This window comes from Symphodus melops, assembly GCF_947650265.1.
Source record: "Symphodus melops genome assembly, chromosome: 18".
NCBI lineage: Eukaryota > Metazoa > Chordata > Actinopteri > Labriformes > Labridae > Symphodus > Symphodus melops.
Window position 1 is genome coordinate 3185494 of NC_136708.1, and position 14998 is coordinate 3200491.

A 14998-nucleotide genomic window follows, 5' to 3' on the forward strand; every position below is an offset into this window, starting at 1 on the left:
GGAGGAATCCATGTAACTTGTCCTGGGGAGGATTTGAGAGAAACTGAAAACAAGTGTTTACCTCTGACTGTGTGGACTGAGGAGAACCACCTGTGGTAAGACACAGATACTTAAAAGGCAAAACCAGCAGGAGACAAAAGAGAAAAAAAGGCTTGCAATCATCTGCAGGGGCGATTCTGTTGGGGCCCTAGGCAATAACTAATTGGGGGCCTCTACAACCAGTGTTTATCATTATTTCCCCGCCCCCAGTCAGATAACTCCACTTCATTAAAACATTTTGGTTTTCAAAGGAATAATGATGCAGTGCTAAGCATGGCAGTGAGAGTGTGTGCTGTCAGAAGGGGCCTGATTAGGCAGGTTTCCTACTGTTGCTGCAAAATGTGCACATTTTAAAGCAGTGCTTTTGTTAGTTTGTCAGCCGCTTGGGGGCCTCCTACTGGCCGAGGGCTCCAAACAATCTCCCGCTTTGCCTGTTGCACCTCTGATCATCTGACTGCATCAACTACCTCCTTTATCTCCTCGTCATGAATAAAACAATGCTTTACAGCTTTATGGTTACAACTAGCAAAGGTTAAAATCTGTAACACACTCTTCTCACGTTTGAGTTTCTCCTGACTCAAAATCATGTTTCATGTTGAATTTGAATAAAATTATTTGAACACGAGTGACTGGATGCGTTTCAGTCGAAGCAGGTATTTATTTAAGTCTCCACATACATGTGACAATATGAAGAATTATAAAGTATCTCTTGCAGCCAAGCACTCATTTCCTGCTTATATTCTTCATGATGAAATTGACAATGCAGAAAAAATACACCCCGGTGTAGATTTTTAAATCTACCGACTCTCTGACATCACATTTACTAACACCTGAAACCAATATTAACAAGAGCTAAATAAAAAAAAAATCACGCCACATTTTTAGATATTACAATAACATACCAAGAAATAACCTTTTAGAAGTCTCCTTTCATAACAAAACAACAAACAGAGCTTTGACTCTACAGGATTGTGTTCCTGGTCAATTCTTCTTAAAGACAGAATTTGCTGCTGTAAGGAAAGCAGGATAAACAGTGGGTGCATAAAATACTGTAAAAGCCAGAATGATAGTCGAAATAGAAGAAACCATTCTTTTCCTCCTCATGAGTAACAGCTGGTTAATAAACAAGCTGCTCTTTCTGTTTGGAAAACAAATGTTTGTCAGCGTGTCGTTAACAGCAGGATGGGAAACTTAAAATGTGTTGTTACATAGTCAGTTCACAAGAGGGCGCTGGAAACTTAATTTGTACTCTGTAAAATGCTTTATGTTGTACCATAAACTGTTGCAGAATGCAGCCAATGAGCCTTCAACCTGCAGTCCCCAAGTTGACCAGCAGGGGGCAACAAGTCAGGTGGTATTGAAGTGGACATATTCGATTTCTTTAACTTATTCGCCCAGTAAACATTTTCCTCCTGAGTTTGTGGACTCAGTCTCTAGATTTGTCTTCTTTAATACAATCATGGATGAATTTAGAGTCAAATGGACTAAAGAAATCAGATCAGCTTAATGAGACATTCTGGTACCTACTTAAGTACGTTTGGCCCACAGCCTGTTTCCTCGCTAGCCAAAACTTAGCAGCCCTTTGGACGTAAGTTTTAGTGATTTAAGCAAAGATTTTAATTTTTTTTTTACTTTTCAAACCTTCTCTACCCCTGAGATCAACCCTCTCATCCTAAAGCTGTTATGGTTTCAGAAAACCAGGATGGACGGTCAAAATATTAACATGATGTAAAAAAAAACAAAAAAAATCAATGGGTCAAATCGTCTTCTTACAGTCACAACGCTGTGAACAAAAAAATAAAATAAAAATGTTGTTGCATACAGAAACAAATATTGACCAGTGAGCTGTTGTAAAAACGTTGTATTGTGCCGAATATGTAGCAGACCTCGAGTAGTTTTCTACTTCCACACAGAGATAATAAAATAATCTTAAACAAACATTACAAACATAATAAAAGTTTGAGTGTCAAAAATCTGCGCACAGCACCGAAGACAACCGAACCTGAAAGTCCTGCCGCGAGTTATAAAAGCTAAACATATAAAGTAACTCCTCCCAAAAGAATCCGTATTTTTCTGTGCGCTCGAGCAGGATAAAATGTGATGAAACGGTTGTGCTTCGAATGATATTCATCCGTCATGTCAACATTTATATAACGATCTCAGCTCTGAAATCAAATCTTTTTAAAGCCATGCGTTATGTGTGAAGCGCACAAAGTATTCTCAACGGCACAGAGAAACATAAGAGCATCAAAACTGAAAATGTTTAAAAGATTAAAACGCAGACTCCTCCACAGAATACTGAAATGTTCCACACGTATGGCTTATATTTGCTCTCTTATACTCTGCATCTAATCCGTCTGCTTACTCATCCAAGTCAAAAATATTTAACATTTCTTAGAGTGTATTGCACTTGGTGTTTGCACGCATCACTGATACTGACAGTCCAAAATAGAAGGGCTGGCTGTGACAGAGTGCAGAGATTACAGCGGCCTGTAACAGGCGTCAGGCTGCCACATCCGCAGATCCACCACAATCTGGTTCAGCTTCCTCATCCACAGATTCCTCTCGTCTTTAGTGTCGGCACTCAGCCAGTTTCTGCACAGAGAGGACATCAGTGTCACTATTAGTTCAAGTACACATTTGTGTGTGTGTGTGTGTGTGTGTGTGTGTGTGTGTGTGTGTGTGTAAAGCAGACGTGTATAAAGTGAAGGCACTCACTTGGTGACACACATGGTGTTCTGACACTGACTGACCAGTGTCTCTCTGTCGTCCTCTCTCTGAGGTCTCACTGTGATCAGCTCCATTGTGTTCGGTCTGGCACAGAACTCTCGGTTCACTGGTTCCACCTTCTTGCTGGTGCAGTTTGCCAGGTTGATGCGACCGATGGGATTCTGATGAAAGCAAAACAAACAAGTTAAGCAGAGTCAACAACGACAGAACAGAGAGGCCGGGGTCATTGTTGGTGAAGTTAAAAGGTACTGAAGGTTGAATGTCAGCACCGCGGTGAAGATTATCACAGCCGCGCAAATATTCAGAACACCTCGACCTCGAGCACGATACAAGCAGAAAATAGTAAAACTCAACTGTTTCCACAATTTACCTGAAACTAGACTGTTGGCAAGCAACCCAAACATTCTACTCTACTGCACTCTGTTACCACGGTTACCAAAGCCCCCCTTTTACTTGTACGTTAAAAAAATGAATCTGATCATGAAACCAGTGAAAGTCTACCGAGTGATTCTGAGGTTGATTAATAAAGAATAATACTGTCAGCTTCTCTTGGCTGAGGCGGAGTGATACATAATGTAAAAAGTCCAGCACTCATGTATTGCCTCTTGTCCAATCAGATAGCTTGGTCTGAACTACATTTTTTAAAAATATAATTTCGGAGATGAACTGAATGTGTGAACACAGACGTGTGAATGAACGCAGCACGTAATATTCGAGTGAGCAGGTGATGACTTTATATAACGTGAGTGAGTGATGAGCCTCTGGTTTGATCACAGAATGAATCAGCTGTTTTCTGTTCGACACATCATGTTTTCATTGATATGAAAACATGGTTTTGACATTTTCAGGGGTGCAGATGTACAACAGATAGATTGACAGTCGCTACCTTGCGCTTCTCATCGTCGGGGTAAGTCCAGTAGGAGATGCAGTATCCTGATAAGACACACCACCTCCTGTGCCACGATCCGAATCCGCTGACATCCTCGAACATCGTCTGAAAGACGGAAACATGTTTGTTTTTCATGAGATTTAAAGCAGAGTGTGAAGGATACAGTGACCTGCTGATTTGAACCTTTCACAGATACTTACTGCTAATAGAGCGTTATCACAGGACCAGAGTATATACATGCATGTTTCTATGTCAACCACACAGAAGTGTTAGGCAGTTTAAATCTCAATTAGCAAACTCCTGCACACCGTCTCAACAGCACAGGAAACATGCTGCATTTGTGTACGACTAGTGCACTCTCTCTCTCTCTCTTTTAATTTTGGACACTTAAAGATATTTAAAACACGTTCTATCAAAGAGTAATTTGATATGAACACATTTGACCACTTTAATATGATGTTAAGATTTTCCATACAAGCTGATCTGGATTCAGCTACATTAGAAATGTTGTTAACATGACGTCTGTCCAGCAGAGGGCGCTGTGTTGCGTGTCCCACCTCTCTCATGGTGCAGCACTGCGTCTGCACTGGAACTACAAGTCTGTTCAATATGGAAGAATATCCTTTAACAAAGTCATTTCAGCCTTCTGCACCTTTGTAGATTCAAATGTAAAAAAAAGATAGAAAATAAAATTCTCTATGATTCAAGAATTAACTAAATCAGCTGGTGTCTCGGTCATGAGCGTTTTATTATATTGTTTGTGACCATTTTGTCTTTTAGAGAGACGGGGACATTTGGGACAAAGTTGGCGTGCAACTTGACCACCAGGTGACCTGGCACCCCTGTATCTTATTGTTCTTAAACTTCCATGTCGAGTGAGCTCCACCCACTGATCGTTAACCTGCAGGGAGGATTTCACTCACCAGGAAGCCCTTCTCCTCCACCTTCGAGCCCACCTCACACTGCATCTTCAGGAAGACGTGACCCTCCAACGGACACAGAAAGGGAACCTTGAATTTAAAGAAGAGATGCGTTAGAGGAAGATCTCTGTGTAAAATGTTAAAGGTTACAGTTAGATAAAGAAAGGCCTTCTCTTTGTTAGATGGTAGAGAGCACACACATCATTCAGAAGCAGTTGTTTTTTTATCTCCCATGTGATCAGGTTTACTGACATGTTAGTGTGACGATGGACGTTATGCATTTTCAACCCTCTTTCCCAAACGCAATGAAGAAAACAAACAGAGGGACAAATAGTAACCTTTGTATGAAACATGTGTCTGAGCAGTTCTCTTTCACCTCCTTCATATTTGATCTAAAAGAAAGATAGCAGGGCGGGTGAATGACAGCACAGGTGGGGCACGCTGTCCCAGGAGAACAAACAGAGTAACTGGGAGACTCCCAACAAAAATCAAGAGCAGCGAAACAAGACGTCCCAAAGAAGGCGTGGACACTTTGTAGTTTTAAGACAAAGAAAGAAAAAAAAGATTTAGTGCGGATAAAAGACGACTTTAGGAGAATGTGAAGTAGAAGCCGTTCATACCTTCTCCAGAGGAAATTTGTTTTTCCCGATAGACGACAGGGTGAGCTTGTGTGATCCGACCAGGACGAAGTTACTGGTGCGAACAGCATTCGGGCCGCCTGGACTCGCAACAACTACACACCGAGAGAAAGAGTTCATTCATTGGTCATCTGAAGCTGAGAGGAGCAGTGCAGTTTAAAAGGTGTTTCACACAGCATTTGACTTCAGAGAGAAACAGCAACATGTCTATAATGTCAATTAATGCTTTGGCTAAACACTGAAGCTACAGTGACCATGACATGGTAACCTGTGTGAGAGCATGGACTCTCAGGAGGGAGGTGAGCTCTTTCCTCAAGGATGTGGATCTGGACTGCAGTACCCATTTTAAACACAAGGTGTTACATTTTGCTCCAGTCAATTTTTTGTACTTTCATTTGACGTGTTTTAAATTAAACAAAACGTAATGTTCAGATGTTTACACACGAGAATCACATTGTCAAGTAAGTGATTTCCCTCTATCTCTCTTTTATTTTTTTAAAAAGGGGGAAAAACGACTTAAAAATACATTTAAGTAATGTATAAAAAATACATACCTGGTGTTTGTGCACTTTTCTGAAGTCAAAAGAAAGATAAAAACAACATGAATATACCACATATCTAACAGTTTAGAAGTTTAAGTATATAAAATATGTAAGATCATATTTAAGATGAAATAAAAGAAAGTACCGTAACTTAAAATACTTACAGTGATGGCGAGGAATCTTTTCGGAGTGATTGCCTAGAAAAATGACAAGAAGGTCAACATTAGAGCGCCAAAGAAACATGGTGGTAAAAAGTGTCTGAGAGACTGTCAGCTGATATTTTACAAAACCGAATGAAAACCCTCAACATGTGAAGACAAACTGTTTTCACCGACGACTTTTAAAAACGTTCCTCAAACACTAAATGCTGTTTTCTGTCATGTGACGTGTCGATTTCCTGACTCTCCATTTCTTATCAAAGTAAAAGTATTTATGTTGGACTGACCAAAAAAAAAGTATCGTACTGAACACATTTTAGTACTGAACATAAAAACTAGTTTCCTGCATATCATGGACCAAATGATTGACTGATGACACTTCAGGATGCATTCGTGACCCCCATTAATAAAAGTCATGTTTCATAGCAGCCCGTGACGCTCCCTCACAGTGCGTGCACACCCACCGCCAACACGTGAGGAGTGTAATAAAAATCTGTTCATACCGACATACACAAATCATGAGCCTCATAGACCTGTCTCCATACCATCTAGACACACACACTTGGTTCATTATTGAAGCACAATGAGTTTGTAAACTGGCTTTTCCATGTTGGGAGGACATAAAAAAGCAAAACAAAGAAGCAGAATTTACCTTCGACTTGCTCTGTTTCTTCTTCTTGTCGACGCAGATCTCCTGCTTCTGCACCTGAAGACGACATCAGAGAGACACAGCTCAAAAGTTTAACGTCTGTTACACAAAAAGGGCTCGGCGTTTTCAGAAAGAACCAACATATTTCCAAAGAGGGTAAGACAATAAGGTTTAGTTGATGCTGCATTAAAATAACGTTATACATTTCTTCTGTTGAACCCTCAGCTCCTCTCGTTGTCCGTCTCTCACCCTGATCCACCTCTCTCCCTCTCTCTGAGCAAAACTCTAAAATCCCCCAAATAACAGAATTCACAGCTGTGTGTCATTTATGATGCAGGAAATATGTATTTAATTTCACAAACACTTTATGTCTCATGTACATGTTGATGTTGTGCAGAGGGTTGGTAACATTTGGACTTTGACTTGAAACAGAGTTTGTTTAGTTTTTCTTTACAGAATCAGATGTGGAGATGTATAACATGTAAATAAGGATTTTCACTCCATATTGTTCAGCCCTAGTAAAAATACAAAATCATGAAAATACAAAGACGGGTGGTAAAAGAAGCTAAAGAAACTACAGAGGGAAGAGGAGGATCAACTACAGCTTCAGCTGATTGACTTTAATGAGCCAACCGGCGAGCAGAATTGACCTTAGAGTGAAATGTTTTGATCTGAAACAGAATGCATGCCGATCCGTTCAAAGAGATGTAGTTATGATATCAAGCAATCTGCAAAAGGATCACAGGTGGGGTTTTTTTTAAATCATAACCATCGGAGTTAAAGAAGATGAATGAGAATTGGAGAGTTTGTTTATAGAATCACAGACTCACTAAGTTAGAAAATAAAAATGATCAGACTACAACTTAGTGTTTTGTTATCTGTTAGCCGGGGTGCATGCTACTCACCAAGCCATAGACCTCGATATCAATCTCAAAGTTGCTGGAGACTTCAGGACTGGAAGAGAGAAATACTGAAATTATTCAGCAGTAAATATACATGTAGGATTATAATGTGTAACATGAGTGTGTTATTTACATGTTGAACTTGGTGGGGAAGGCGAGCGTGTCCCCGCTGAGGCCGCGGTGTGTGCTGGCTAACGGTGTGGCCACCGTGTTCTCTGCTCCGGCTCGAATCATGATGAAGAATGAGTATTTGGTCGACCCTGAAACAGATTAATAAACACTCAGAGGAAAAGATGCAAAGAAAGCTTCAGTTGCACAAACATCAGATTATTTCCATCTAAATATCAAAACTGACAGTGAGCTGCTACTTGAAATTGTGGGGTTTACCCGGCTTGTTGGCTGTAGAGCAAACAAATTCTGCCTTGAGAGGCAGGCGGAGCTCCTGCAGGCTGATGGAGCCTTTAGAGGCAGACATGCCATCAGGCCCTGGGGCTGGGGGGGCCTTCTTCTGGCCCGCTGGGTCTCCTTTCAGACGCTCCAGCTCTGTCTTCAGTGCCTCCCTCCTCTCGGCTGAGGAAGTCAAAAAAAAGGAATGAACGTTGTGCTTTTATTCAACCACTAGGAGGTGCCAAATCTCACATTCCTTTTTTGGTATTAAAAGATATTGCAAAAGTCTGAAAATGATGAGCTTTTAAAAGCAAGCTAAATGATGGTATTCAAAAGTTCTGCACGGAAGTCATGAGTGGAGGACTTTCTGGTTAAACTCACTTGCCACCAGCAGCAGCCTCTCGGCCTCGGCCTCCACCTGAGACCCTTTGCCGTGCTCTTCATCTGTGCAGCAGTTCAGCGCCTGACTGGCCTGATGAATGACCGTCTGCTGCAGGTTCAATTCATTGGCCAGAATCTGCAGAAAGGCACAAAGTGTTAGTGAAGCTGTAAAAACTATCACCCAACGTGCACTGCCTTTCCTAACATATGAAATCAAATGTGAAGAGGACACTAATGCTGTAATCTGGCTCGACTGCAAAAGTTTAAGCGTTTCATCCAAACCTTCATCTTCTGTTTGACACTGAAGAGACTGGAACCTCTGGGCTCCTCGGCTCGGTTGGAAACATCCTCTTTCCTCACGATCACCTGTTTGACACTCGGTCTGTCCGTCTCTTTCACTCTGATGGACCTGTACGCATCGATGCTAACAAACGAAGCAAAGATACTCATCAGAAACACATTTAAATACAACATGTCACACAGGCGTTATATTATTATGAAACATGATTGACAATCTCAGAGGTTTTTCCTCCATATGAAACCTTTACTGGCATAATCTGCACAGCCTCGAATGTATTGCAAAATATATACAGACCACCGTTTTCAAAGTATAGCAGTTGATGAATATGTCATTTCTAACTGTAATTCCTACATTACACCTGAGTTATGGCACTGTATTGTTATAAGTCCAGTACAGACGCTTCAGAGGAAGAAAAGTAACGGCAGACGTGAAAAGTTTTCCTTGCAGACGGAACAGAATCAGGTCCTTTTAAATATCCAGCTTCTTCTTACCAATAGTGAGTTGAACATTGATAATATATATATGGATCTCTGGATGCTCATTAGACCTGCAGGGAGAGTTGTTAGTCTACCTCACTCACATACGTTCACCTATCAGGTTAATATTCAGTGCCCTGTCTTGGTCACAGTGTTATTAATCAGCTATGTAAAAAGTAGTGTCGTTTCTATTTTAACAACTCAAAGGCTCATTCAACATGATTAAAGATGTCTGAAGTGAAGTTTCCCCTTGAAATCGATGCCAAATCTCTTACCTGTATGGCAGCTTGTGGTCCTCGTCTGTGGCCTCGATGCTGTCTGAGGAGGCGGTCCGGATCATGTTCGTCCTCTGGAACGTGCTCCGTTTGAAAACACTTTCCGGAGTGTTGTTCTTCACCATGAACGAGCTGGCTGGGGTGGACGTCTGTACGGAGACATGGTGAAAAATATTTGAAGGAAAAGTCAAACCTGAAGAAACTCAAAGGACCTGTGAGTGAGAAGAGAAAGACATTCGTTTCTTACCATCATTCCTCTGTTAGGACTCTTCACCACGGCAGCTACAGTCTCTGCCAGCGGAGCGAGGATGGACATGGAGGAGATATTCAGAGCATCCTCCTCCTCCTCTTCTTCGTCATCGTTCTGATCGTCGCTCTGCTCCAGGATCCCATCAAACAGCTCGTTGATCACCTGAGAGTTGATGGACTGGTCCACATTCATCTCTCTCTCTTTAATCACCTCCTCTTCTTCTTCAGCTTCCACCACAGGAGGAGCCATCGTCCTCAGGGGACTGGATGTGGATGCAGGAGGAGTGTCCAACAACCCAAAAGGTGCTAGGTGACAAAACCCATGTGAGACAATAGAATCATCCAATTTGTTTCACATAATCCAGGAAGAACTAAAGCTCATAGTCATGGTCCAACAAAACGTGTTTACAGAGTCTGTCAGCAGTGGTAGAAATTAAACACTGAATGTCAAAAGTTAATCACAATTCATCAAATATTTTATTTGCGATAAATACGTCAATGCTGAGAACCCTCTGCTCTTTTAGTAAACCTTTATCTGGAAACACTGACTATGTACATTATGTTCAGCATGATTTTTACTCCAAATGAATTTAACCTTTAACCTTTTTTCTTTTTGCAGGGACAAGTTTTACCCAAGGAATAACTAGAAATATCATGATAAATAAATAAACACGCCTGCAATTCATAGTTAAAACGCCATCACTAGAGATCTACCATATGCTTGTAAAAGAGATACTGTGACCAGACACATAACTGTTTTTGTGCTTTTGCACAACAAAGTAAATATTTGCTAGAGAGAGCTTAACAGTCGAGCGTTTTTGTTGAATGTGATCTCTTATTAAATACCTTGAGGGGTGCACTTTGTGGGCGTGTCTGTTCTCTCAGTAGTGGCAGCTGCAGGTTTATCTTGTGGCTCACACAGGGCAGCTTTAACCTCCACAGGCTTAGAGAGCGGCTCCTGAAAAGAACATCAATAAATATCATCTTGCATGTGTTTTTGAGAACTGGAATATTGTGTCTCACTGATGCTTCCGATCATCGTTGACCAACCTTGACTTCTGGGGTTTTGGTTTCAGCTGCTTCATCTTTGTTTTTCCACATGTTGTTTCCCTTTTGGAAGCGGCTTCGAATCTGAGCCAGCTCACTCTCTCGCTCCTGAAAGGACGAGTGCATTAGAGTCATTTTAAAGTGAGATAATGAGAATAAATGTTGGCAACACACCGCAGCGATGTCTGTGACATTGACCCACCAGTTTCTGTCTTTGGGTGAGATCAGCTGTGGTTGTGTTTGCAGCCTGGGCAGCTCTAAGCCTCTCCTGGACCAGACGAGTGTTTGGTGTGGCTGTTGATGGGGTTACAGTGGGAGTCTTCGGCTGACTGCTGCCCCCTGCTGGGGAGCTATGGTTGCTGCGTTCCTGACACTTCTCTCCAAAGCGCTCCAGGAATGTTTTTACACCTGTAGAATAATATTAATAATAATAATAAGACAATTGGTCAGATACATGAGGAGGAAAACCCCACTGACAAAAACATATGGCCCTGTGTTTTTACATAACTTAAAAGTTTATGGATTATTATAATAGGATACTACTGCTCCTTAAGAATAGGTTCAATATTTTCAAACAAAACAAAGGCAAGGTGAGAAGTTTCTCCACTTTAAGTAAGAAAATAAACAATAGGGCTGATATGGAGGAACTGGACCATCAGTATGACTCACCAGGTGTTCCAGCTGTGACCTTTTCCTGTGAGACAGCGGGGCCCACGACAGTGGGTTTAGCCCGGAGTTCTGGCTTCTGTGGGCTGGAGGAGGGGTTGAGACCCCTGGAGACGGCCAGGTTCTTCAGGGGACTTTGGGGAACTGCTGTTGAAGATGAGGGGCCGGTCCTCTGGGGACTGGAGGAGACGGCTTTAGTCTGGATGGAGCTCCTCTGAGGACTGGACACTGGCTGAAGTGCTGGTTTGGCTGCAGGAACATCGGCCTTCTGAGGGCTTGGGAAAACCACTCGGTTGGGTTTTACTGGACAACTCACAAACTGCAAAAGGGAAATAGAAAAATGTCCTTATAAATCAAGCGTATTGACAACAACAGAGGCTGTGAGTTGCAACAAAATTGGCCCACTCTTATTTAAAGGTCATAAAATATAATTCAGATAAAAACTTGTAACTAAGACCACCACGGATGAACCTACCTGATGAGAGCTGGATGTAGACTTGCTGCTTGCAGCTGAGCCGGCCACCAAACGGCCTGTGGCACCTGGTTTAGTGCTGGAAGCCACTGGAGCATCTCTCACAGCTGACTTAGGAGCAGATGGCCCAGCTTTCTCGGTTGCATGCTCTTTGGGAATGTTAGCATGGCTCAGATCATCTTCCCAGGATCCGATGGTGGCAGCGAGGTTGGCCAGACGTCCTTTTCTCCCCAGAGGAGTTCCAGAGGACGCGGGGTCGGGTGCTGGGATCTCAGCTTGTCTCGTCATCAGAGACAGGGGGACACAGTCTGGAACTTCATCAGAGGTGGCTAAAAGAGTAGGAATGGTAGTGATGTTTGTTTGATTAGGGCAAGGAGAAAGCTACTTACAATCCAAAACTGATCAGACCCTTGATAATAATTTGAAGTTTATTATCTGAAAAGTTTAAAAGACTAAAATCATCTTTAAAAGTTCACAAAATATTCTTACCACTTCCATCCCAACACTTCCGCTGCTCTGCCAACCTTTGGAAACGGGACTTAATCCCAGCTGCAGGTGGAGCTGGATCTTCCACGTTCCTCTGCTGGGCTGTACTCAAGGGCTCCGTCTCTGCTTCTCTGCTGCTTGGTGGATCAAGGGATGGGGTGACGGCCATCTTCTCTGGCTCTGGCTGTGCAGTTCTCAGCAGCACTGGATGAGACTGAACAACAGGACGGGCAGTAGTTTTCTCCAGGGAGGAAGAAGGTCGAATGCTGGTTGGGCCTGCAGGGGGTTTCTTGTCTGTGGGAGGATCTGATAGCATGGGAGTCAAGGCGCGAGTCATGGTAGGCTCCTGGTTCTCTTCGCCGGCTGCAAGCTGGATGTTGTCCCCTGATCGACTGCGTTTTGAGGGAGAAGGCTTGGAGGACACCTGTGGAGCTATCAGGAAGAGATAGAAGAGTATTGTTGAAACTAAGTGGCCAAACAGTTTCAGAAGACCGCGATCAATCAAATGTGTTCATACCTTTCTCAATCACTGGCTCACTGATCACACTGTTTGTGTCAGCCAGAGGCTCCCTGGGCCTTTTGACCATCTGTCTGTTTGCTGCGTTTGGTCTCTCTGACATTTTCTTCTGTAGGTTTTCTCTGCGAGCCCGAGTCCGCTCCAACAGTTTCTGGTTAGAGAAAAGACCAAAGTACATGTTTCACTTACACTTCTGTGTAAATAGAGAATATAGATAGGGACAAATCCTCTAATTTTCAGATTAACCCAGATGCAAAACAAATGATCTCTACCAGCACCTAGATCTGTGCACTGGTAGCTGAGGGGTGTCTAAGACACTGTGTCTTCACTTTTTTCTGTATCTATAATAACTGAGACACAGAGTGAAAGGTGTGCTGGAGTAATAGGCATGTCGTATCACCTTTGGGAATCTTTAGAAGGGCTTGTTGGATCATCAATTAGTTTAGAGAAAAAAACCCTTCACGCCTGGATCGGGAGCAGTTGATAGTTTCTGTAACTTCCCAATTAATTTCAACAATCTCACATTCCCGCCCCATTATCATTCAATCTAGTTCTGAATATAAAAGCTAACAGAGATGAAAGTGGTATCATGTGTAGGCCAAAATATGCTTCATCGACATCTCCATGGATAAATGCTGGATGAATTTAAGTAAGAGGGCAAAAAAAAAAACAGGAGACAGTTTCTGTGTCTACTTTTACAAGCACCAAGACACACAATACAGTCCTTCTCTAACAGATAAAAAGGCTTGCCCTCTTTCCTTCCTCTTTTCTCTTCACTACATTCCCTTCCCTTGGCCTCACACCCAGCCTGTCACACACAATCTGATTTACTGTTGCTTTGCTGTTAACTGCAAGCCCTGACACATTCCTGCAGCGTGCACTGCGCGTCTGCGCATTTTCTCCAAGCGCTGTGGAAAACCTCAAGTCATTTTAACAGCATTCCTCGGGAATGAGCCACTCCTGTTCGTTAAGTTCCTGGATTTGAATTTTCAAACTGCACTGGCGCGGATGCTGAAGTATAAACAAGATTTGTTAAGAGACAGAATAACCCCATACCTATTTATATATTGCAACATCAGCATGAAAGGTTTTTAAAAAAAGGAAGTAAAAAGGTTGAAGTGTTTGACTGTGGTGACACATACATTACCTTAAAAGGAGACAGAGATATTTAATTAACTTAATTCATCATTACCTGACTGTTTTCTTTTCAAGTAATTATAAATGAAGGAGCAGAGAAGAGGAATGATTATGTTTAATTCATTAAGATGAGCATGTATTTATTAGTATTGACTCTTAACTAAGAGCTAACATTAGCTAACTCTTTATATATAGAAAATACATAGTTTTTCTTGTGTTGAAAGGTCCATCATTTTTTGGTTTACTTGTCAACTGTCCTTTTTTTGTCATTTTCTTATTTTCTACTCTAACTGTATAAACACGGCCGAAATGTATCACATATGAATGCTGTAATACTCAACATTACACAGATATCAGGTAAAAGGATGAAAGTGATCGTTAGCTGCTTTTTTTAATTGAGATTTGTGGAGACTTACTCACGAGACAAAGAAACCGCACGTGCCATGTTTTCACTTTTAACATCACCTGTGACCCCCCCGTACATATCTTTATGGAACATCTATCTTAACGCCTTCGTACTACGGAAGTTATCAAGTTTGTTCCGTGTTGAATGATAGCCTGTAACACAGATTTATTAACAACAAAATGTCATGTTTGACACTTAACAGCAGGAAACCACTATTTTGACTCCACGCCATACTCGCTAGCTTATCAGGCAACGTTAGCTGACTCACCTCAGTAAACGGATCCATTATTGACCGTTGATACTCCTCGAGAAATATTACAAAAAGTCTGAGTTAAACGTTTTGTGCACACACAAAAACACGCAGGAGCTTCTTTTCTCTCTTCCTCTTCTTCTTCTGACTTCTAATCTCTAAGCACAAAACAAACCAACGTTCAAATTTGAATTTCAGCGCTGCGCCTACTACGCAGACTCCAACCGTTGGAGGAAGTGCCTGAGGGCCAATCAGAATAAAGAAGCTGTGTTTTACACTCTCTAAGCCAATCACAATCAGGCACCACCCAACGCAGAGACCAAAATACACATGACTTCATAATAAGGCACTTCACATTTTTTATGAACCAGTCATCTGTTCATTCAAATGCTAAAAACAAGCAGTTAAAACCAAAACATACGGTAAAGATAGCCTCACAAATAGATTATTTTTGAATACTAGCGATGCATGCAATTTCCTT

The 14998-nt window shown here is 41.9% G+C and overlaps 1 protein-coding gene across 4 annotated transcripts; it reads right to left on the reverse strand.

Moving 5' to 3' along the window:
- Nucleotides 1-673: 673 nt before the first annotated feature.
- Nucleotides 674-14754, reverse strand: anln (anillin, actin binding protein). 4 transcript variants are annotated; one of them, XM_079367890.1, is made up of 25 exons: nucleotides 14536-14754; nucleotides 12725-12875; nucleotides 12211-12639; nucleotides 11725-12050; nucleotides 11253-11568; nucleotides 10786-10991; nucleotides 10587-10691; nucleotides 10383-10494; nucleotides 9535-9842; nucleotides 9288-9436; nucleotides 8518-8659; nucleotides 8236-8371; nucleotides 7855-8037; nucleotides 7601-7727; nucleotides 7471-7519; nucleotides 6569-6622; nucleotides 6420-6464; nucleotides 5923-5955; nucleotides 5771-5789; nucleotides 5199-5311; nucleotides 4917-4970; nucleotides 4582-4668; nucleotides 3656-3763; nucleotides 2758-2930; nucleotides 674-2634 (listed from the first exon to the last, which is right to left on the reverse strand). In XM_079367890.1, exons 1-25 carry the CDS (start codon nucleotides 14551-14553, stop codon nucleotides 2520-2522), a joined length of 3558 nt encoding a protein of 1185 aa, XP_079224016.1. In that variant the 5' UTR covers nucleotides 14554-14754; the 3' UTR covers nucleotides 674-2519. The 4 variants fall into 4 exon arrangements, with proteins under 4 accessions (XP_079224016.1, XP_079224017.1, XP_079224018.1 ...); XM_079367891.1 differs by lacking the exon at nucleotides 6420-6464; XM_079367892.1 differs by lacking the exon at nucleotides 4917-4970.
- Nucleotides 14755-14998: the final 244 nt, after the last annotated feature.

What these genes read in the sequence shown, in the direction of transcription:
- anln (XM_079367890.1), bottom strand. An exon ending in GTGTCAAACAGAAGATGAAG is followed by an intron (nt 8,372 to 8,517) that starts GTTTGGATGAAA and finishes GCCTTTCTGCAG; the next exon opens with ATTCTGGCCAATGAATTGAA. An exon ending in AGAAACAGAGCAAGTCGAAG is followed by an intron (nt 6,465 to 6,568) that starts GTAAATTCTGCT and finishes GTGTGTGTCTAG; the next exon opens with ATGGTATGGAGACAGGTCTA.